At 40.8% G+C, this 24,934-nt stretch overlaps 1 protein-coding gene across 1 annotated transcript in view; it reads left to right on the top strand.

Moving 5' to 3' along the window:
- Positions 1–24,934, top strand: part of PRKCE (protein kinase C epsilon) — a 454,557-nt gene that overhangs the window by 385,769 nt on the left and 43,854 nt on the right. Inside the window, exon 12 of the mRNA XM_042455912.1 lies at positions 23,161–23,315. Within this exon, the coding sequence (XP_042311846.1) occupies positions 23,161–23,315 (155 nt within the window). The remainder of the gene's footprint in view (positions 1–23,160; positions 23,316–24,934) is intronic.

The following is a 24,934-nucleotide window of genomic DNA, read 5'->3' as shown; positions in this document are numbered from 1 at the left end:
CCCTCATGGTCGCCATGAGTTGGGGTTGATCTGAGTGCAGCTAACAACAAAAGTGAATCCTAGCCAATCTCCCAATCCCCATATACTGGTTAGTAGCAGCTGCAACTGACAGGGATTTGCTTCCTTGCGACTTGGAAAATGGATGACTAACGTGGCCACCTCCTAACACAAGCAATTTCCACTGCCCCCCCTTTCAGAGGAGATTGCTCGTGGCGGGAGGGGGAAAATGTCATTCAGCTGTCAATCATCAATCAAAGCCACTGCTATGTGGGAATTGGGGGACTTTCACAGTCCCTATGTGTACCCTAAGCTAAATGAATGAATACAAAGCAGTCATGAATGTGTAACTCTCAGTTACACATTTGCAACTACCCAATAGGATTCTGGCTGTTAATATAAAATCGTAAGGTGATATTTAAATTTGAAACTTGGGTAGCTGTACGTCTTATTGCATGTGACGTAATTTCCACTGTATGAAACTATTTGTACTGTATGATCAAGGATTAAAATCACTAAGATTTTCCCAGAATGAATTACTTGTGGTGTTTTTTCTTCTTCTTCTTCTTCTTCTTTTTTTTTTTTTTTTGTGATGTTTCTGGATTATAGGCAGTAATAATGTGGGCATGTAAAAGTATGAAGTGCCTTTTTATCTGGTTGTGTATGGACTTGCTGATTTAATCCCTTTATTGCTTTGATTTAAACAATAGGTCTAGAACTTGTGTGAAGTTTTATTTTTATTTTTATTGTTCTTGGTCTGTATTGTCCTTTGGCAGAGGTTGCTTGTGTGAGCAGGATAGAAAAGCAGTTAAAACATGGTTAACACTTGCATAAACTCATTAATGCCAGCTTTTAATGAAAATTTGTAAACTGAAATGATGGAAGGTGACTGGACACCTATTTTCAAATCTTGCCATCGGATATTGCATATGTGGATGTTCACATTATTCACACAAATTACCATTGATGGAGGACTTTCTAAGATTTTGGTTTTCTGTGACACTGTTCTCTAATTAATTAATATTTTCTGATGCTTCATATTTTACCAACCCTGGTCTTTTTCACTGGATGGGGTATAATTGTATTTCCACAGTTATAACATTATTCTATTATTACACTATCATGTATCATTTCATATTTTTTATTGCTAGTTTATTATGTCATCTTGTTCTGCTTGTGTACCTTCAAGTCATTTCTGACTTATGGTGACCCTAAGAAGAAACTGACATGGGGTTTTCTGAAGGTGTGACTTGCCAAAGGTCAGCCCCTGGGTTTCCATTGCTGAACAGGGAACCCTGGTCTTTAGAGTTATAGTCCAGTGCTCAAATCACTATGCCACAATGGCTTCTATTATTGTGCTTTATATTTATACTGTTTTATTGTAGTATCTTAAGATATCGGTTAGAATCTCATTGGGAAACCAACTGAATCAATTCTTAAATGGTGAATCAACACACAGGTAAATCCAACTGATTTAATGGCTCTACTCCAATCAAGACAAACAATGGGATTTTATTTATTTATTTAATTTATATCCTGCCTTTCTCTCAATATAGGGACACAAGACAGCTAACAACACATTTTAAATAATACAAATTAAAGACAGCATAAAAGCATTTTAAAAACTACAAATATAAAGTTTAAAAAAATAATCAGATAGTTTATAAAATTAAAAACATTAAACATATTTAAATGTATTATTTATACACACACACTCCAAATTTTAGTCATTGTTACCCAACTGGTAGTGGACATTTCCTTAGAAAGGTGAGGAGATGAAATATTTATAGCTTGCCTTCTATCCAGGAATCTCAGAGCTTAAACTGACAATTTAAAACAGTGTGGATAATTAAATTGATTTGAAAAGGCTAAAGACACATTTTAACACATTAAAAAGATTGATTAAAAGAATTTAAATAGTTTAAGAAAATTAAAACCATGTACAGGTAAGGGTTTTAGTAAAACCAGTTAGGTCCCAACAGCTTACAGAGGCACATTACAGATGGGCCAATGAGACGCCGTCGTTACGCGCGAGGGGCGGTGCTTCCTGACGCGCCTTGCCCCTCACGCGTAACGAGTACGCCAAAATGGCGGCATCGCATACAGATGGGCACTGCCATTTTCACGTTGCGGACGCACAGCGTCCAGACGTCACATGCCGGAAGTGGCGCCGCGAGTGCACGCCTTGCACCTTGCGGCACCACTTCCGGGGCGCATGAAGAAGCCCCAGTTTGACTGCTGCGGTTCCCGGACGCAGCAACCGGCAGCGGCGTGAGACCACCCGCCATTAACAACTATGGTTTCACTTGATGCATGAGCAACAGCAATGTTGGCCCCAGCTGAGCCTCCAAGGGCAGAGTGTTCCATAACATGGGTGCCACAGCAAGGTCTCTCCCACTCTATGATTCCATATGGTGTGATATAAGGTTAACATAAAATATTACTGATGCCCATGCTGCATGACTCCCCATTAAAAACCTGGAGGTGAAATTAGGTTTGAAAATAAATGATGTAGTCTGTAAAATTGTCTGTCAGTTGCTGCAGTACTTTCAGTTTAGTAGATTAAAAACTACACAGGACAGCTACAGCTTTTTAAGGTAAGTGAGGCATGAAGTCTTACAGAAGATAAACTAGGTGGGAGTGTCATGTACCTTCCTGCCACTACCTTCTTTTATGCACAGCCTTTCAAAAGTGTGGAATGGGAGTGCAGAGAACCAGTCTTTGTGACAGCAATAGCCCGGCTGTATAGTACTTCCTCAACTTAAGTGAAGTTCAAGAAACCAGCTGCTTATAAAAGGAAAATCCTTATTGTTGAACTCCCTCCTGTTTTCCTCCTTGTCAAGGTTAACTGTGTCTTCCTACCCTGGCGCCGCCTTTGTAATGTGTCCCTAGATAGTTGAAGCAATGTGTGTCAGGCTCTCTATCCAAGACTGTGCCAAAATATTGATTGATATTGTATTTTTATTTTTTCGTACTGTCAGGGAGGACTTAAGCTTCCTCCCTCACTTGAAAAAAAAAGTTGTGATTTTTAATTGTGTCTCTAACATATTAAGACTCTGTAACTCTTAACCATTTCATAATCTCCCTGTGACTCACTATTGTAAGGCTCTTGTAGTTTCTAGCCTGCTTATTTGAAGAAAGGACTCTGGAGAGAGAGAGCAAGAGTTAGTTTTTTGTCTTATTATACCCAAACACTGTCCGCTGAAGCCATAATAATTGCTCTATATCTGAGCTAGACCAACTCAACATTTTGTTTGGAGGTCCCTTTCATCATCCTCAGGTCACTTGGACTGCCAGTTTGTGATCAGTGGTATAGTCCAAACAGGCAGAGTTAGCATCAACATTCCACTTGCACACTCTTAAGTCTTGGGAACTCTAGATGTTTAATATGGGAGAATGAGCAGGCTCTTTGTTAAACTTTTAGGCTATTGTATTATGTAATTCTTTGTACTTTATTGTCTTTATATTTTGCAAAACAGACTATTCAGATGTGAAGTCGAAGGCTTTTATGGCCAGCATCCATATTTTTTTTGTGGGTTTTTTGGGCTATGTGGCCATGTGGCCATGTTCTAGAAGAGTTTCTTCCTGACATTTCACCAGCATCTGTGGCTGGCAACTTCGGAGAGACTATTCAGACTCCAAAGGCTTAAATTTCACAAAAATATAATCTAAATGTCAGGCTGTAACACCTTCTAGCTAGACACATGCTGGTAGATCTCCCCACTCTCTATATGGCCCCATCCTATGAAATAGGTGAGGTTTAAGGAGTCTGGAGTTGTTGCACAAGGATAGTAGAGAATTCTAGCCTTCAAAATGACAAAAATGAGGGGTGACATATGCAGGCATAAGTGGAACTAGCACTTCAATATGATATTAAGAGGAGGCTAGCTGATATTTCCACGGAAGTTAGCTGCTGAAATCCATGCACAGAAGAGGCATTTCAGAGTATGTCTAGTTCTAAAAGGAAATTAAATATACCCCCTCTGAATCAATAGAAAATAAAGCATTAAAAGGGATAAAAAATATATACACTAAGACTTTAAATAGCCCAGTCCCAGGGATTTGGCTTGTGTATGGGTTTATGTAATGTTTAGATAATGTGCAAACATGCCAGGTAGCACTGGCATAAGCAGGCAACAAGCTCCAGCGATTTCAAATACCCTGCCTTTCTCAGTCATGAACTTGGCATCCTTTCTAAAGTTACAGTTTAACAGGGTTTTCAACATGTCTAATGCATTGTTGTCTTTCAGAGTGATTTGATATGCTAAGTAATCTCCTTTTAAAAAAAATACACAGACTTTATTTGGGAGTATGACTTCAAAGCAAAAATATTGTGGTTCAAGAAAAAGTAATCTAATTTCTCAGAGGAAATGCATTTTGGTATTCTTGATGCTCTCTATAATTTCAGATAAATTATTTCTCAGAGTCCTGCCCAGCTAAGTGTGGATGAAATGTTTGGAAGGAACAAATGTTTTGTCCAGAAATAAGGGGGAGGATTAAATATTTATTCACTTAACCCAACCTACCTTTTGGGTAATGTTTAACTTCCAAAATTACGTGGATGGGGGGGGGGGGGGGGGAGATTATAACGGAAGACAAATTTGCACATGTCCTGTTTGTTATGCTAACTTAACTAACCAAGGACACATTTCTTGGACTTCTATATTACAAGGGCACTGTGAACTTTCTGTGGAAGTTCTGACCATGGGGACCAGGCCCCCCAGTGTCAAGATATGAAGGAAGATACTATACAGTATCCCTAAGTTTAACACTTTTACTTTCTCCTCTATAAACTGAGTTGACGTTATCATGAGGCAGTTTTCCCAGACAGCAGATGCTGCCTAGTAGAGTTGCCAGAGTGGACATTAGAGACAAATCCTGTATCATGAATGGCAGTACAGAAGAGATGATTTCAGCAGGTCACACATCCAGGTCACAAGCAACATCTGCTGAAATTTACTCTTTTGCACAAGAATTAAAGGTACAAGAGCCCTCACAAGTTTTCACCTTGGCTACCCAACTGGCCAGCTTGCCCACCATCCAAAAGCCTCTCACTGACCAGCATCTATCAAGAAAGAGAGAAGGAAGGAAAGTGAGAGGCAATTCTGAGCATGAGGATTAAATTCATTTGCACTCCTGGAGGAAGAAAAAGGCAGGTGGACTTCATTTAAGAATGCACGCTCATTTCTTTCCCCGCATCCAAATTAAGACCAGCTGCTTTTCCATGATCTAAATTGCCACCCTTCCCCTCCCTTCTGCACTGAAAACCAACAGAAGCAAGAGTCCCTTTTGGGACCTGACAACAGCCAGACAATTGGAGAACATGGAACTGTGCATGCAGAACGAGGCACCAAGGTAGGTGTCAAATTTTGAGGAGGAAACTTTGAATGATTTAATTTGTTCTTATTGTTCCTTCTGGTGAGGGTGAGAGGCCCTTCTAGAATTTTCAGCCTAATTTGCCAAAATGTGTGTTATATTGTATTACACTGAGTAAGGCTGCATCTACACTGCAGTTTGACACTGCTTTAACTGCCATGGCTCACTGCTATGAAATTCTGGGATTTGTAGCTTTGTAAGGTATCTAGCTTTCTCTGTTGGAGAGCTCTGGCACCACAATAAATCCCAAGATGAAGCCATGACAGTTAAAGCATTATCAGAGTGCGTTAATTCTGCAGTGTGGCAGCAGTCTTAATAACAACCTCCCTCCCCCCCCCCCCCTCAAAAAAAAAAGCTAGGGAAATGCCTGTCTTTAGTTATCTTGACTATGGGGGTAGGTACTGCCATTGGTTGCTCCACCACAGCATACTGGCCAACTTTCCCAATTCAGCAAGGACAGTCCCGATTAGCCCTTTATTGTCCCACATATTCAGCTGTTTTTTAAAAAGTACCAGTTTCTCTCTTCTCCTCCCACTTGCCTCCTTTTTCCTCAGCTTACATTCATTGCTGCAAATTGAATTCTAAGTGCAACAGGGATTTGCATTCAGCTGACTCAGCAGAGGGGAGAGGAGAGGTGAAATCTTGCCTTTTTAACTTTTGGACCCTGGCCACACTCAAGGTTGCTTGTCTACACGTGTCTCAGTTTTCATCTATGAAAGCTTTGGATGCTATACCTCAGGCAGGCCCTGTATGTAGGTAGATGGCTGCCTTCACTCCTTTGGGGAAAAATCAAATAGTGTGTGGAGTGGTAGTGATGAGGGAGACCATTAGAGTGTTTCCTAAACATCGCTGTGGTTCCAGTGACACCAGCTATGGAGAAGTGAGGCTATGCCTGTCTTTATAATTCCATGTCTTCATCTGTATCATCCATGGTGTGGAAAGTTTGACCTGTGGGTTGTGTGAGGCCCATGGAGTCCATAGTTGCAATCCCTGAAAGTCCCCAGACATCCCCCTGCCATTTTAAAGGGTAATTTGGGGAGCAGGGATGTGGATTTAAAGCATAATAGCTTTGCTAACAAGCTCACCACATCCCTTTAAAATGCAAATAATGGCTACAAAACAACTGTAAATGATACAAAGAGTGAGAGATGTTACAGTTGGCCCTTCATATCCATGGATTCTTTATCAATTTATTCAGTCATCCACAGCTTGAAACTATTCTCTCTCTCTCTCTGATTTTTCCATTTTATATAAGGGACACCCTTTTAATACCTCACTGTATATAATTGAACTTGAGCATCCATGGGGGTACTGGAACAAATCACCAGCAAAAACCAAGGGCACACTGTACTTCTGGTTGTGTTGGGGGTGTTGGTGTAGGCCATGGAAGTGCAGTAGTGAAAAAATAGCCCTCACCACTGCCACAGTTTCCTGCCACTGGCATCCATCCTCTTCATTGCACATCCCCATCTGCCTTCTGTTCCTCAGCTATGTTAAAGAAGACTGTGATGTGAAAAATTGGCATTATCTGCTGTGGTATACATGAATTGTGCTCCAGTTTATTTTCTTGTGATAAAATATTACATGGTAAGAGAGCTAGTGTGCTGTAATGGTTTGAGTGTTGGACTACAACTCTGGAGACTAGGGCCCGTTACAGATGGGCTTAAAAGTACGCGCACAGCGCGTACTAGGGTTAAGGCGGTGCGGTGCTTCCGCACCACCCTAACCCTAGTGCGCACTGTGCGCGCACAAAATCACAGCAGCTGTTCTACACAGCCGCCGCCATCGATACGTCACGGCCGCGCCGCCTCCAAACGAGGCAGCGCGGTTGTGACGTATTGGGGTCGTGGCTGGGCGCCTAGGGTGCCCTTTCCATGACCCCGGAAGGAGCTCCATTTCGGAGCTCCTTCCTGGTTTGGTCCGCTGGGCGCAGCCTTTAGACAGCTGCGCCCAGCGGACCAAAGGAGAAAGGGGCCAAATGGCCCCTTTCTCCTTCTCCCCGCCGCCGCGGGGTGTCCTCGGGGCTTCAAGCCCCGAGGACACCCCTTTCCAGGCTGCGGGGAAGGGGCCTTTTGCCGCTTCCCCGCAGCCCGGAAAGCGGTGGATCGGGGCCTCAGCGGCTGCCGCTCTAGCCGCTGAGGCCCCGATCCGGCAGGGAAAGGTGCGCCTACAGGCCGCCCCTAAGGGGCGGTCTGTAACGGGCCTAGGGTTTGATTCCCACTTGGCCATGAAACCCACTGGTTGAGCTTGGGCGGGTCACATGCTTTCAGCCTCAAAGGAAGGCAATGGCAAACCTTCTCTGAACTAATTTTACCAAGAAAACACCTTGATAGGTTTGCCAGATGGTCACCATAAGTTGGAAACGACTTGAAGGCACACAACAGCAAGAAAGTATAGATAACTCCCAAAATTCCCGAGGCTGTGATGCTGTTTCCCAATAGGTTCTGAAAATTGTAGTCCAAAAAAGTACAATGCCTTTCCAAGCTTTAAACTGGACATTCTGTAACATTTTGTGCAGGTTCCACGAATTTATATTTAAAGACGATATTAGCTGTTACCTGATAAGGACAAATTCTGATATCATGGTGTCTGGTCCATTGCAGAGCAAGTTGGATTTAGATGAAAAAGCAAACTGGGAGCCTGCTTGATTTGTGCTCTTTCTGTGTGTGTTTTTAAAGCAAGTCGGCATGCTTTTAACTTCAGCCGGGTGCCTATTTTAGGAGCTGGACAATAATGCTAGAATGAGAACAAGGAGTCTGAAAGCCAGAAATATTTTTTCCTTTCTGCTCCTGTGTAGTCTTTTTGTTTCGCTTCCTGAACTGCAACAGCTGAAATAATTTTTTATTGTTTTATTCTCACTCAGCAGAGACATAGAAACATGTTTTCTTTGGCTTGTCTCTGAAACAGCCCACCTGACAAGGGAACGGATCTGGTTGTCCAAGAGACATTTAAGGTTGTGTGAATTGATTTTTAGTTAATTTTTCCCTATGTGCAGTAGAATGGTGCAGGGAGGGAGCAACACTTCCACGACTGTGACATAAAATATGAATGGTATTGAGACTGAACTAGACTTCCTGCTGGGAAGAATATGTCTGAGTATTATGAAGTTATTCAGAGTATAAATCTGGCTTCTTATGAAGTCCCTCTTGAAGTGCCCTCTCAGCCCAGTTACTTAAGGAACTGAATCACAATGGCTTTCTAATGTTACTTGATCTTAATCAGCACTTAAGACTTATTATTTGCAATCAATGTACAAAGCTCCTTCTTCTTTGGCTAGGGGATTCATTTCAGTGCAAGATTCTTCTCCCTGAACCCGACATAGATTGTATGCATCTCTTCTTAAGCAAGAGACCACTCCTTATTGCCAGATTATTAAATTCATTTACAAATGCAAAGGCAATCCCCCTTTGAACAAATATTGCCAAGAAAGACCTTAGGGTCTCCATAAGTCGCAAACAACTTGAAGGCATACAGTAACAAACGAAATATTGATGGGACTTTTTACCATTTGGATACTATTTTTTTTCCTAAGGAGGTGTTCTTATATTTTGTTTAAGTCGTTTGTTTTAGTTGGTCTTTTAGTTTGATCCTGTTTTTTAACAGTTAGTCTTGCTTTGTGTTTTAGTAGTGTGTTTTTTCTTTTATCTATTAGCAGTGAACCAGGTTGGGTCTACCTGTGGCAGGGGGGAATGGGATATAAAGCAAAGCAAAGAAAGAAAGACAGTCATTTCATTGACTCTTGTTCATAAGAATTACCAGGCAGTTGTGCCTCTGGATAAAAATATTTGTTTCACCTTTGCAACTTAGAATGAGATTCTCAAGATGGTTTGCACCACCATAATTTTAACAACTATATAATGAACTTAAACCCACTGGCGGTATAATAATTACCATACAAATTGCTGGTTGAAATGTCAATTTCAATGTTCTGGCATTTTTAAAAAGAAGGGAATCTGATCTTCTTGGGCACAAAATTCCACAACTTGTTCTGCTTCAGATAAGATTCTGATCCAGTTTGCCACCAACAAAATCTAGAATAGAAATTTTCTATCTCCCCTTTTGTCTGTTATTGAAATTCTGACTGGACACATGGTTTTGAAGTTGGATAGACTGTTTTTGAACAATCTTTCCCCAAGCTGTGCAGAGATTCAAAGATAATAACTGGTACTTTGAATTGAGAATAGAAATAAACCCGTAGTCGAGATATCGTTGCACACTCCCTGAAACTGGTTCTGGTTTGATATATAGCTGCCAGGTTCTTACTTAATGCTTAGTTATTACAAATTCTAAGGCTACATTATTGAAAGGCAGGCCTCCTCGACCTATGCTTCATATGCTGTGTTGCAATTACATTTGGCCCTTCGTTTTCGCAGGGGATCCATTCCAGGCTACACACACCCTCCCTGGTGAAAACAGAGGCTCATGCATAGTCAAGCCCCATAGGCTTGAATGGGGTGCGTGCCTGTGCACATCGGGGGGGTGCACCCCATTCAAAATAACAGAGGTCGCCCCTCTGCAGATTTCCAAGGTTGCAGATCTGAGATCCAAGATTAAGAAGGATTTAACTTCTGGGAACGTAAAAGAGAGAACTGTTGCCTCCAGAGCTTGGGAACATTACTTTTTAAAGACTATGGTTCAAGACACACTGCAGAAATAATTCAGTTTGAGACCGCTTTAACTACCCTGGTGCAGTGCTAGAGAATTCTGGGAATTATAGTTTGTTGTGGCACCAGAGCTCTCTGACGGAGAAGGCTAAATGTCTCACAAAATTAGTTTCCAGATTTCCCTAGTATTGAGCCAGGGCAGTTAAAGTGGTCTCAAACTGGGTGATATCTACAGTGCATTTTGGACCACTAACTTCCAAAATCCCCCAGCCTATTGGGATTTCTGGGAGTTGTACTTCAAAAAGTTACTTTCCAAAGTAAGAGCCATTGTTGAACACCCTTTGGCTTTGGCCAGTCAACCAGTTACAAATCCTTGTAACAGCTACCTTGTCTAGACCACATTTCACTAGCTTGTTTGCAAGAATGTCATGGGGAGCCCTGTCAAAAGCCTTTCTGAAATCAAGATATACTATATCCACAGCATTCCCTTCATCTAACAAGCTGGTAATTTTATCAAAGAAAGAGATTAGATTTGTCTGGCATGACTTGTTTCTCTGAAATCCATGTTGACTTTTTGTGATTATGGCATTGCCTTCTAGATGTTTACAGACTCTCTGTTTAATGATCTGCTCCAGAATCTTTCCTGGTATTGATGTCAGACTAACTGGACGATAATTGTTGGGATCCTCTTTTTTCCCTTTTTTGAAGATGGGGACAACGTTTGCCCTCCTCCAGTCTGCTGGGACGTCTCCTGTTCTCCAGGAGTTCTCAAAGATTATTGCCAATGGCTCCGATATTACATTTGCCAGTTCTTTTAATACCCTTGGATGTAGTTCATCTAATCCTGGAGACTTATATTCATTTAGATTAACCAGGTATTCCTGTACTATCTCTTTACTTATTCTGTGCTGAAATTCCCCTATTGTGTCCTCCGCTCCATTATCTTCAAGTTGAGCACCCTTTTCCTTTTCTGAGAAGACTGAAGCAAAGAAGGTGTTGAGTAATTCTGCCTTTTCTCTGTTTTCTGTTAGCATTTTGCCATCTTCTCCATGCAGTGGCTCTACCATTTCCTTTTTCTTCCTTTTTCTGTGGACATATCCAAAAAAGCCCTTTTTATTTTTCTTAACCTCTCTAGCAAGCCTGAGTTCATCCTGTGCTTTAGCTTTTCTCATTTTACCCCTACATAGGCTCGCTATTTGTTTGAATTCTTCTTTGGTGATTTCCCCATTTTTCCATTTCTTATACATGTTCCGTTTAAGACTTAGCTCAGTTAAAAGTCCCTTAGTCATCCATCCTGGTTTCTTGAAACATCTCCCATTTTTCTTCCTTATTGGAACTGTTTGAAATTGTGCCTTCAGTATCTCTCCTTTAAGAAACTCCCATCCATCTTGAATTCCCTTCTCTTTTAATATTTCTGACCATGGGATCACCCCCAGTATTTCTCTACGTTTACTAAAATCCGCTCTCCTAAAGTCTAGAATGCATGTCTGACTATGCCTGGCTTCTCTTTTCCACTGTATAACAAACTCCAGGAGAACATGATCACTCCCACCTAATGATCCCACCCCTTGCACCCATTAACTAGGTCATCCTTGTTGGTTAGGATCAGATCCAAAATAGCTGATACCCTTGTTGCCTCTTCTACCTTTTGGACAATGAAATTATCTCCAAGGCAAGTGAGGAATTTGCTAGACCTTGAGGATTTGGCTGAGTCTGACTTCCAGCAAACATCAGGAAAGTTGAAGTCACCCATCATTACTACATCTCTCTTTTCTGAATGTGTGGTCATCTGTTCTAGAATGACATCATCCAATTCCTCAGTCTGACTTGGGGGTCTGTAGTCGACTCCCACGATAATGTCCTTGTTGTTTCCCTGCCCTTTAATTTTTATCCAGATGCCCTCCACCAGGCTTCCAGTATTGATGTCCTGGATCTCTTCACTGGTGTATATGTCCCTGACATATAAGGCTATTCCTCCTCCTTTCCTGTTTGACCTATTTCTCTTGAATAAAGTGAACACTTTAGACTAAAATGAACACATTGGTGCGGTACACACTGCCAGGACATGACATCCTGGTGGCGAAAGTAGGGCTCGGGAGTGTGCACCAGCCACACACTCTCGAGTCCTATGACATCCTGGCGGCACCATTACAGTGCCGCCCCACCCACACAGGGCACGTGGGCATGATGTGTGGGCATTGCCACACCCACACATCATGCACAGAAAGAGACATCATAAGGGCTGCAATGCAGCCCTTACAACATCCCAAAAAGGAGCCACTCTAGGCAGCTCCTTTTTTGGTCCACAGTGTTGCTATGAGATTTGGTTGCTATGGCAATGCTGTGAACCAAAAACAGGCACCTACAGACTGCCCTGAAAGGAGTGGTCTGTACTGGGCCATTCTTTTTCTTAACAAATAGTGAAGCACTTCTCAAATAAGAGCCTTCTTAATAGTGAAGCATTTCAAATATGTCCAAAAATGTTCAAAATTTCCAAAAGGGAGTGGCACTTTAACTCTTCTTAGTACTGCACAGAAGGAGGCACTGGTAAACCACTTCTGTGTGTCTTTTCTCATAAAACCCTTAAGTTGAGGTAGTGCATAGGCAAGTACATTCCTTCTTTGGTTTATCTCAAAAGCATTCTATAGATTCCTTTTTACAAGCATCTTTCTTTTTTATGAGAATTCTTAACAGGAAGGTAACTAATCTATCCTTATTTTTCCATGTTGACAACAAACCAGCGGTCCACACATTATGACGGACATGGAGATGCTGCCAAAAATGACAATCCTTTATCTCCAATATTATTGGTAAAAAGGAATTAAACTGTCCCTAGATACACACACACACACACACACACACACACACACACACATATATATACTTCAAAAAAGAAGGAAAGAAAACAGCTCAGCATGCTATTATTTTCAAAGTAATGAGCTCCCAAAAGAATAAATATATTTGTCATTGTCAACTTCAGCTTATAGTGACCCTATGAATGAAATCTCCCAGAGCCCTGGTCATCACCCATCCTTTTTAGCAGTCTGTGGTGTCCGTAGAACTCACCTTGCAAACATCCTTTCAAATGCATTGACGCCATCTTTGCCAGATTTCTTCACTATCCAGCTTTCATGCCTTGTTTTATGATTGCTAGCATTTCCTGATTCGTGCTTCTCTATAAATATGTACTCAATAAAATCTCATTTCTTTACAACTCATTTATATATAAGAAGGCAGAGATTTTTTAAGACATGTAAGAGCCTACAAGTAGAAAGTTCATTTGAGGCCCTTTTGAAGGGTCAGAATATGTTAATGGATAGTGGGCTGGACTGAAACATGGAGAAGAAAGCAGATTATAGTCCCCATTCAGCCATGACACACATCAGAAAACTCTAGGCCTCATTGACTCTCACTGAACCTTACTTACAGGGAAATAGTGAGAATGAAATGGAGAAGAACATCAGATTTAGAAAAAAATATTTGGTTCTTTTTAATGTCAAAAAATAAGCTTGAGTAAAAAAATGTTGAAGAGAATTCTGGACTGATGGGAATCTCTTGCACAATATTCTGCATAATATTTATACATGGGGAATAGCACAGAAAACAAGATTTTTTTAATGCAGAAAACAGTATCTTTCTGCGTAGAAAATATTTTTTTCTTTGTAGATGATTGGGGGGGGGGGGTTGTGCAAAAAAAAAAAAAGCCCACATTTAAATTTTGGGAATGTGCCGCCATAGAAAATAATGGGATTTAGCCATACACGTTTTTTACCATATGCGGGGAAGGGGGTCTGGAACGGATCCCCACATATAGGAAGGGGCCACTGTATAGGTTAAAAAGCAGTTAAATGACAACCTTTATATTGCAGATACTGGTTCCTAATGGAGAGGAAGAAAACTGTCTCAGACCCTGGAAAAGTTACTTTTGGGGGCTATAATTCCCAGAAAAACCAAAAAATTAACTGTTCCAAGCTTTGCAAATAGGGTTGCTGCTACACTGTAGAATTAATGCAGTTTGACACCATGTTAACTGTCATGGCTCCATCCTATGGAATCCTGCGATTTGCAGTTTGTTGTGGCACCAGAGAAAACTAGATATCTCATAGGTCTACAAGTCCCAGAATTCCATAGCATTCAGCCATGACAGTTAACGTGATGACAAACTGCATTAATTCTGCAGTGTAGATGCAGCCATAGTTACAAAACCACAAGATTAAGCAATATAATATACAATTAAAACATAGTAGAAAAGTTAAAAAGAACCCCCTATTAAAAGCTTTTTTACCATATGATACAACAGGTGCAGTTTAAACCAGCATGGAGATATATTAATGCTGTACTATTAGTGCTCCTCTTGAATTTATAAATGGGGAATGGTTAGACTCCTTGGCAGTAATGTCTCTAAACTCTTCTTACCCTTGTGTGGACCCACTGGACCCATTATCATCTTCTGGGATGATCTGCAATGAATCACATGAGATTTCAGCCTTTGTACATTCCAACCATTTCATTCATACTAACTTTCCATCCCAGCAGAATTTATCTGGTTGTTTTAAAAAAGAGTCTGGCTTTATGGAAACTCAATGGGTTTTTTAAAGTTATTTAGAACACTGTGTACAGTTAAATTGTGAAAATAAGCTATGTCTTGGACCCAAGGGTAAAGTTTGTGACCCAACAGTAAATTTTATAAATTTTCCATTCAGGAGGATCACAGTGCTTTTAGAAGTCTCCTGCTGTGCTGTGAAGCTGGAGCCTACTGTTGTCACTGGCTGACCTTTGCATATAAGTACATGGGAACTTTACTGAAAAACTTCATATGGTCAAAGAGGATAGGGAGAATTATCTTCTGGCTTTTGCTAGCGAGTGTCTCCTCAATGGCAGATTGTCCATGAGGTCTAATCCAACATTATATGAACATAGGTGTAATGAGTCTGACAACAGTTAATAATAAGGGAAAGCAATTGCAGCAGGGAGGTTTAAGGGAGGTGAAACAACATAGGGAAGAAAATACTTAAACCTTTTCACCACCCACTATTTCTTCATCATTTAGAAAAAAACAGTCATCAGGATTCTGTTATGTGTATAAACATGTAAGGGATGCTCCACCTGAATGAAGATTAAAGGTCTCTAGTAAAAACTTACTGATGAAAAACGACTGCCACAATTTAGCGTGTTCCATGCAAAGGGATTTTCCAGATTTCTTGCTCTATCAACATGATAACAAAGTTTATGGTGTCCATAGTCACATGCTCTGGGACAAATTCATTTCTCTCCACATTGTAATATTAATGCAAAGAGCAAGATTATTGGAAATGTTTAGATTAATGGTGTAATCCTTTTTGTCTTCCAGACTCTTCTACTTCCAACATTTGTTAATAACACTGTCAACATTTAAAAATAAATAAATAAATAAAATTTATTTATATACCGCCTTTACAAAGGATCAAGGCAGTTTACAAAAATACAAAAACAATTACATAAACAATTGTACAACATATACACAACTAAAAATTCATCCCTTTACCTTAACTAAAATATCAACATCAAAATATAGTTAAATTAACTGCATTACAATATATTAAAATATACCCTCCCCTACCAGCCAAATTCTCCCATGCTCCCCCCAAAGGGACAGCTCTCCTTTGCCGTCTCCCTGACCAGTAGTAGCAGGCCCATCACAGCAGGCACCCAGCCTTTATCCCCTTCCCAAGGGGAGCAGGTGTTCCTGGCTGGGTACTTGGGGCCTGGGCCTGGCAAGAAGCAGTCTGAGGCCAGCAGTCCACCAGGTGAGATGGAGCATGCAGGTAGTAAGCAGCAAGCCCGCACAGCAGCAGGAGGTAGTAGACATCTCTTCCTGGGGTGGTGGGGTGGCCTGTTGGTCTCTCCTCTTCCCCCACTTTGTGCTGCCCCAGTGCTGTTTATACATTGTCCTTCTGGCCTTAGAGCACTCTGTGATTTCACAGGGGCCTTGGGAGCTGGAGTTCTTAAGGCCCTTCTCCCTTGCCACACCCCTTGAAAGCAGAGTCCAGTGCTGGGGCTCGCAGGTCTTGTTAGTACTATGACATTTTTATACATCTCTGGAAATCTTTCAAATGTTAAATACACTCTATACATCATTTTAGTTAAAATAAATTCTTTCAGATTATAACTCATCCTAAATTTTAAAAGGATTTTGTCCAAATCATTTCCAGTATTCTAAGTGTATCAGAGTACCAGTATTTTGTGCCCATTTTATTGTACATCCTTTCACTTGTTCATCTCCCATTTCTGTTCTTAACACCATTTTATAAATTTTCGCAATTAAATGCTCATCATCTGAACAAAGTTTAATTTCAAATTCTGATTCTATCAGTTCAAAACCATAGGGTTTTTTTTATCCATCTTAAAACTCTGAACAAACTGTCTGTATGAAAACCAATGATATGTAAATCCTTCCATTTCCAGTTTCTCTCTAGATTTCATTCTGTATTGCCCATTCAGTATTATTAATTCTTTATCAGTCACCCATTTTTTATTCAAAAAGACCTCTCTCCTAACCAGTGCTTCATGTATTGAGAGGCAATTTAGAATAAAATTGAGTATTACATCTGTTGCAGCCTCTATTTTAGCTTGATCATATCAGAAAATATCATGCCAAACAAATCTTAAATCAAAACCCTCCATTTGCCATAATATTTTAATTTTCTATGTAATCCTATATAAACCATGCAAAAGAACATTCATAATAATATGATTTTAAATCTGGCCAGCCTAAACCTCTTCCTTGTTTAGCATCCTGCAATATCTTGAATCTAACTGTTGAGTTTTTGCTTTGACAGATAAAAGCTGAGATCTCTTTCTGCCATTGTTCAGTTAGTACATACTTTGTCAAAATAGGTAAAGTTTGAAGCAAAACAACATTTTAGTCAAGAAGTTCATTATAATCACTGAGATTCTGCCCAACAATAATTATTTCAGTTTTGTCCAGTTCTAGGTCATGTTTAATTTCTTTCCAAATTCTATTTCATTTTTTCAAAGACATATTTTTGTATCTCACTTTGATCTTTGTCATCAGCCATCTTGCAAGGTGAAGGTGAAGCAATTCAGAACATAGTATTGTTGTTGTTCAGCCCCTTCTCTTGTTTGCATTTAATATTGTGTACTAGGTCTAATGTGTCTGTGCAGTTTCAATCAGAAGCAGGAAATGTTTACACAAGCTCTAAATGGGTGGGACAGTTGCTGCAATTTTCAGTAATTTTAAACAAACTCTTTGAGCATCCTGTTTAAATAGAGTTAAGTAATCATAATTTTATGTGGGGTGGGAAAGAATTTTGTACCCGCATAATTCTCAGTAAAAAAAAATTTTACAAGATGTATTAAGGATACAGTGTTTTTTTGCCTGGATTCAGTTAACCTCCTTCTTGACTTTTGTGTTGAAGGGGCAAAACATACCTTTCCATTTTAAACAGTCTACAATAGAAGAACAAAGGTTGTATTCTGTAAGAGACCTTATTTTTTGAGGTTGCTTGCCAGGGGGAGGGGGGATCTGGATTTGTTCTCTGCTTGCTTCAATGCCATCACTGCAAGGGGACAGAATTGTTGAGAATCAAAATCAGTTAGCAGTGGTCAGATGACAAAAAGAACCAAAAGCATTCCACTTGGGTGTTACAAAGCTCAACCCAGGCCTAGCTGTTTAGTTTGACTGACATGCTGCTTAAGGACAGGTCCAGCTATTCTGACTTGTTGATCCCGCTTACTCATATGCCTGTTTTTCTGTTAACCTAACAGCTCATCTACTGGATATTTGCTTGTCTACCCTGATATATAGCCAGCATGTAGTACAGGGCTGACTATGCTGGCCTAAAGCTGCTGCAAATCACAGTCAACCACATCTGAAAGGCTGCACAAGTTCCACCCTGATGTAGTGTTTAAATGGATGACACAAGTTCAGATACGCATTCAGCCATGACATTTATTGAGTGGCCTTGGGCTAGTCACATTCTCTCAGGCCAAGCTACCTTTTTACTTACCTTGGTCTGTGGCTTAATAGAGGTTAGAGAACCATGAACATTTGCCCTGAGTTCCTTGGAGGAACGACAGGATGGAAATACGTAATGTATGATGTGATGCTTATTCTTATTCCACATTTCCATGTAGTTGCTTGTGGATTCACTTAGGGTATACCAGGAGCAGTGACAAAACAGCATAACAACAACAGAACAACACAGCAGTATTGCAACTAGAGTGCCTGTGAAACACTAGAGTTTATCACACAGCCCCTTGGGATGATCTGAGTGCAACACGAAAGGGAGTGGGATGGGCAAAGAATGGGGGATATCACGCATTTTATCACGCGCCAGAACGCCAACACTGCCGCTGGAAGTTTCCATTCCTGATCCGTCCCACAGGAGGCGATTTTCAGGAATTGTTCAGAAGCATTCCTGAAAATTGCCTCCTCTGGGATGGATCAGGAATGGAACTTCTGGCAGCGGCGGCATTCTGTTGTGCAATAAAATGCATGATAGCCCCCAGTCTGTTCCCATCCTGCTCCCTTTCGTCACGCCCCGATCACGTCCCAAGGGGCTGTGCGATAAATTCCACTGTGTTAGAATCATCATAAAAGTTATGGGGCAATACTCAAGTATTTGTTATGTGCCTTCAAGTGACTCTGGCTTATGGCAGCCCATCATGGGTTGGGGGGGGGGCAAGATTTGTTCAGAGAGGTTTTGCCATTAGGTTGAGAGTGTGACATGACCACAGTCACATAGGGTGTTTCCATGGCTTAGCAGGAACCCTATTCTCCCAAAGTACTAGGCTGCTGTCACAGTGCAGGATTAATGCAATTTGACACCACTTCAACTGCCATGGTTCCATCCTATGGAATCCTAGAATTTGTAGTTTGTTGTAGCACCAGAATCCTTTGACAAAGAAGGCTAAATAGCTCACAAAATTACAAATAGCAGAATTCCATAACATGGAGCCATGGCAGTTAAAGTGGTATCAGACTGGGTTAATTCTGCAGTATAGATGCAGCTCTAGTCCAGCACTCATACCAATACACTACACTGACTCTTCAAGCACTGTTCATATTTGGAGAAACGGTGCAACTAGGTGGAATAATTGCAAAGAGAGAAAGGGGAGGAGAAACTATATTGACACAGTGAACTCAAGTTTAAGGACTTGCTGGAATCAAGAAAAAAATTCTTCACACCCATTTATAGAAGAAACATAAAACATGGGGAAAATGCCACTTGGAGAACATAGATAAGTCTTATCAGCTGCAAATTCTAGTTATTGAGGGGTGTGTGCATATGATGCTTTTCCTGATTCTGGGGTTTGAACGATATGCAAAGGCAGCTCTCAGAGTCTCAGACCAGTGGTGACAATGTTGCTTGCCTGACACACAGCACGGACACACGTCTCCAACCTGAAAGTGGGAAACACATTGCGTGCTACATTTCTGCTTTGAGGCATGTCAGCTAATCAAGCTGTCTTCAGCTGCCTGAGCAGGCCGCCCAGCTCTCCAAGTTTAGTTGAGAGCAGGATAAGATTTTTCCTCTGGATGTCTAGCAATCACCTTTTACCACGCACACCCTCTTGCTCGCCACTAAGTGTGTTTTCTTCGTGCTGTAATCTAATACAGTGCCATTAAAACAAACAGTGAAAAAATAAGCAGAAGAAAAAGTGGATTAAGTTACTGTATGTTAAAATCCAGGGGCAAAAGCTGGGAAGTGGGGAAAGGAAAAGTATTCCTTATGTAGACTTCACAGGCTGAAAACAGTGCATCAAAGGCACTACCTTTTGTCTAGAATTCAAATGAAGCCTCATGATGGTATCTTTCCATGTGTAAACATTGGGTGATGAGCAGACAGTCTTGGACCCAAACAAAACCAACTGGCACAAACATTTATTCTTCCTTGCAGAAAGCTGTTGGCCATCACTCATAATTTCCCACTCATAAATGCCCAGTTCTCTTCCCAATGGTTTACAGTTACACAGCCTGGAAGCAATGATAATGCACTCAACAGTTTCTCATGAGTGATCAGGTAGCAATCAAAGGGAGCGACAACTGCTGTGGTGTACAAGAAGGGGCAGGACACATGCAGAGGAACCCAACTACTGTTGAGTGGATGTCAGTATGTTGCAATGCACTAAGCCTTTGTTTTCTATGAGATGCACGTTAACTCTCCTGTGGTGAGATTTCATAGTTCCACTCTTTCCCAAGCCCATGCAATCAAGCGATGTGTGCTTAGCGTATGAGTCACTGTAGTGCAAGGTTTCTCAAACTATGCATCTGATGAGACAGGCCTAATGTGCTCAACATAGCTTCCTGGAAACTCACTGGGGACCAGGAGTTATACCATTCATCTGATCACCAATTTGAGTTGCAAATGTGTCAGCTGGCTCTCTTTTCCAGCAGACGCAGTTCCTTGTGCTAGTAACGGATAGACACAGGATCCTTAAATTGTGAATTTTAAAACTCTATGATCCTGTAATTCTATGATTCTAGGACAAGGTTGGCAATCCAGAGGACCCTTTCTTCAGCCACCCCCAGACTGTGGAATGACCTGCCGGAAGAGATTCAATATCTGAACAGGCTGTCTGAATTTAAAACTTCTGGCAGTTCATTCCACAGTCTGGGGTGGCTGAAGAAAATGTCCTCTGGATGTCAGTTGCCAACCTACTCTTAGATTCATAGAATTATAGAATTATAGCATTGGAAGAAAAATCAAGAGCCATCAAGTCCAACCCTCTGCCATGCAGGAATACACAATCCTGGACGACTAGAGTAAATGTCCCCCAGAAGACTAGAGTGTACTTCATAGCTGTAGTGATGTTGCAAGCTGTTCCATAAACTCCAAACAGCTCTGGGAACTCTTGAATTAAATAAGCTAAAATAGGACTAACGATCACAAACAAAATAGCTGTAGATTAATCCCTTTCTGGCATCTCTGAAATGAAAACAAGAACATTTCTCTATAAAGTACACCAATACATCTTGAGAAGTAATTAGTTTTTTGTTTTTGTTTTTTAAAAAAAGGTTTTCCTTTATTATTATTATTTTTTAAAAAATCTGCATTGTCTCACTTGCAATGTCAAACTTAAGAAGACAATGAACTGGAATTTAGCTTAGAAATAAGTTCAAAAAACATATTTGAAGTTGCCACCAAACTAAATCAGCAATGGATTGGCTACCAGTTTGTTTGTTGCTCTTTTCTCTCCCAGTCCCATGCAAAAACAGGAGGTTCATTAAGCCTCTGGTAGGCTTCATTCAGTTTGATGAGTTGCCAAATATCAATGAGGGAATAGAGGGCACGCTTAGAAAAAATTGCAGATGACACCAAATTAAAAGGGGTAGCTAACACCCCACAGGACAAGTTCAAAATGCAAAATGGCCTTAATAAGTTAGAAAGCTGGGCCAAAACTAACAAAATGAATTTCCACAGGAAGAAATGTTAGGTACTACACTTAGGCAGAAAAAATGAAATGCACAAATATAGGATGGGGGACACCTGGCTTGACAACAGTTCATGTGAAAGGGTTCTGGGAGTCCTAGTAGACCACAAGTTGAACATGAGTCAGCAGTTTGAAATGGCAGCAAAAAAAAGCCAATGCAATTTTAGGCTGCATCAGTAGAAGGGAAGGGAAGGGAAGTAATATTACTGCTCTATGTCACTTTGGTCAGGCCTTACCAGTTCTGGGTACCACAGGACCTGGAGTGTGTGCAGAGGAGGGCAACCAAAACGGTGAAAGGTCTGGAAACAATGCCCTATGAGAAATGGCGTAGGGAGCTGGGTATGTCTAGCCTAGAGAAGAGAAAGTTAAGAAGTGATACAATAACCCTGTTTAAATATTTGAAAAGAGATCATGCTGAAGATGAAGCAAGTTTGTTTTTGCAACTCCAGAGAATAGGACCCAGACCAATGGATTCAAACTAAAAGAAAATAGTTTCCATCTCAATGTTAGGAAGAACTTCCTGACAGTAAGAGCTGTTCACTTAACATGAAAGGCTCATCAGAAGGGAAAATGTAAGTGTCTCTTCCACCTTTTCCTGTTTTTTATTGGTGCTAAAGCCTTGATGAGTCTTTGAACCACTGCACCACCCTGGGGAAAAATAATAATTTGCAGATAGGGATAAGTTTGCAGTGGCATGTGAAGAAACCCTCTTTGGGTCATGCCATCTTGAATCATCAATTCCATCAATGGTTTGCTGAGATTAGAAGATAATGACAAGCAATTTGAAAAGGTTTGTGCAAAAGTTCCTAACAAGTTGTTCTGTTCAGCAATACTTATTTGAAAAGTGAAGAAGAAATCCAGTAATTTTAAAGAAATGTGTATCATATTTCCAGCTTCCTTTAATTTGTGTTTGATTCTAATGATTTGCCCAGTCTTCATTAGTTAAACTTATGCGTTTAGGGTAGCTAGTTGAGGATTATCCCAGGCTTAGATTTCTGGGCCAGAATATGAGATTTACGGGTGTTCCCTGGGATATGGCATTCAGTGTTATGTGTTAAGTGGAATGACAATTACAGTGTTATGTGGAATGACCACCACAGATAGTCATTAAACCTAGAGAAAATGAGAAAGAGAACATATTTTCCTGTTTGAAAATTAAGACAGACATCTTAGCTAAAGGAGTCAGTGAGTCAGCTAAAGGATTTTATTCCTTCTGACTGATTTAGGGAAAGACAGAATAAGGAACATTTAATCTAGCATACTTGGTTCTAGCCAGAAATTGGATGCAGAGCAGAACAGAGAGTGAGCCCTGGTGCCACAATTACTGGGAGAGAAGGAGGTAGCTGAGTAGCTACACAGACCACTTGGAGAGTCTTTGGACATGGCAGCAACAAATCCATTAATCCTTGCAATTTGTCTACTAACTGAGCTGGGGCTTTGTACCCTTGCAGACTTTTCTTTTGCCTAGAGCTGAGCCCCCCCAAAACTGGAGAATTTGTATCCTTGAATCATGCCTGAAGATGACCCACAAAAACTAGAGACTCATGGCCAAGCACTGAGATCTGGAAACTCTACATGTTTTGCATTGTCCATTTCATCCTGCCCCTTGTTCGAAACTTTCAGTGTGCTGTTTCTTCTAACTGAAAAAAAAAAAATCTGAGTATGCTAGCCACATACATACAGTGGCATCTTTGTGTAACAGGCGGGGAGGAAATCAGCTAAATGGTTCTATCTTTCTGAATTTCAGGACCGCCTCTTTTTCGTCATGGAATATGTCAATGGAGGAGACCTAATGTTTCAGATTCAACGCTCGCGCAAATTTGATGAGCCTCGCTCCCGCTTCTATGCAGCAGAGGTCACATCGGCACTTATGTTCCTCCACCAACATGGCGTCATCTACAGGTACTTTCTTTGCGGTGCTGAAATGAAGACTTCTTCAGGCTCTTGGTTTGATATTGGCCAAAATCCAGTGTCTCTTAGCAACAGGATTGGCTGTTTGTTTCTGCTTACTTACATAGACCTCCCCCCGCCTTATGTCTTTCTTTCCTTTGGGGAAGGGAAGGGGCAGGAAGGCTGTTTATCATTCTGAATGTTAACATCTGACTCGTCTCTGCAGCCATCGCCAGCTGTGGGTGCCAGCTTTGTATTATAAGACAAGCAAAGCTTTTTTTAAAAGCTTGGCACACTGTGATTCAGGGTTGACTTTGACGGCAGCTTGCTGCAATCTCTTCGGTTTTCCCCTACTGCCATAGATTTGCACCATTTCTGAACTCCCTGCCACTTCCTGAGTTTGTTTGTCCTACTTGTCTCCATTCTAATAGAACTGGAATAATCATTTTGTGTGGCTTTGTGCATGATGCCCCTTTCCTCTTGACTTTTGAGGGCAAAGACACAGGCATTTACAGGAAGCACTTTTTTGTAGACAACTTGAATTTGCTCCTGGCCTTCCCAGATCACCATCCAAACAATGACAAAATCTAAGAAGCTAATCTTTCCTTATGCTGCAAAGAATGCACTTGGGCATAAATATTTATTATTAGAAACAAGGAGCTACTTGAGAATTTTTCACCTACTATCTCTGTGTTTATGAAGGCCTTTATCTTGTCGTTTCACCCTTCCTCTCCTTTTTTTCCCCTTTAAAAGAAAAAAAAAACACCCACACATACACACACAGACCAAAAATTGGCAGCTTTTCACTACTTCAGATAAATCTTGGCAGGAGTATACAGAATGAACTGCAGTTCAGGGAAGTTGGCTGTGGGATCACTTCTCTTTCATGAAGTACTTTGGGAGGGTGCGGGCCACAAAGCCCTATTCACACTTTACATGGCAGGAGTGTTTGGCTCCGATATACCAGCGACCGGACTGGCAAGAGCCAGAAAACATGAAGCAGGAAGAAGAATGCATGTTTGTGAGCACATGGAAGTGGATGTGGCTTCTCAGCTTTTGCCCAGCCTGTGTTTGCCAGCCCGCTTTGCCACTTGGAGCTTCCTAATGTTTACCTTCTAAGCTCCAGTATATATTAGAGTTCCTTTGTGATTATTTATTTGAAACATAGACAAGGTGCTGCACCCAGTAGCCACTAGCCTATTCATAGAGCTCATTGAAATCACTGTTAAAAGTGCAGCCACATGATGTATGGGTTGAGTCTCCCTTATCCAAAATGCATGAGACCAGAAGTATTTTGGATTTCAGATTTTTTCAGATTTTTAAATATTTGCATATACCTAAATGAGGTATCTGGGAGATGAGACCCTAGTCTAAACATGAAAATCATTCATGTTCTGCATATACCCTATACACATAGCTTGAAGGTAATTTTATACATAATATTTTAGATAATTGTCTGCATGAAAAAAGTTTGTGTATACTGAACCATCAGAAAGCAAAAGTGTTACTATCTCAGCCACCTATGTGGACAATTTTGGATTTTGGAATTCCAGATATGGGAGACACAACCTGTATCACAATCATCATCATCATCATCATCATCATCATCATCATCATCATCATCATCATCA

This window comes from Sceloporus undulatus, chromosome 1, assembly GCF_019175285.1.
Source record: "Sceloporus undulatus isolate JIND9_A2432 ecotype Alabama chromosome 1, SceUnd_v1.1, whole genome shotgun sequence".
NCBI lineage: Eukaryota > Metazoa > Chordata > Lepidosauria > Squamata > Phrynosomatidae > Sceloporus > Sceloporus undulatus.
The sequence above is the reverse complement of the archived record's forward strand: the minus strand, read 5'-3'. Positions and strand labels throughout refer to the sequence as shown.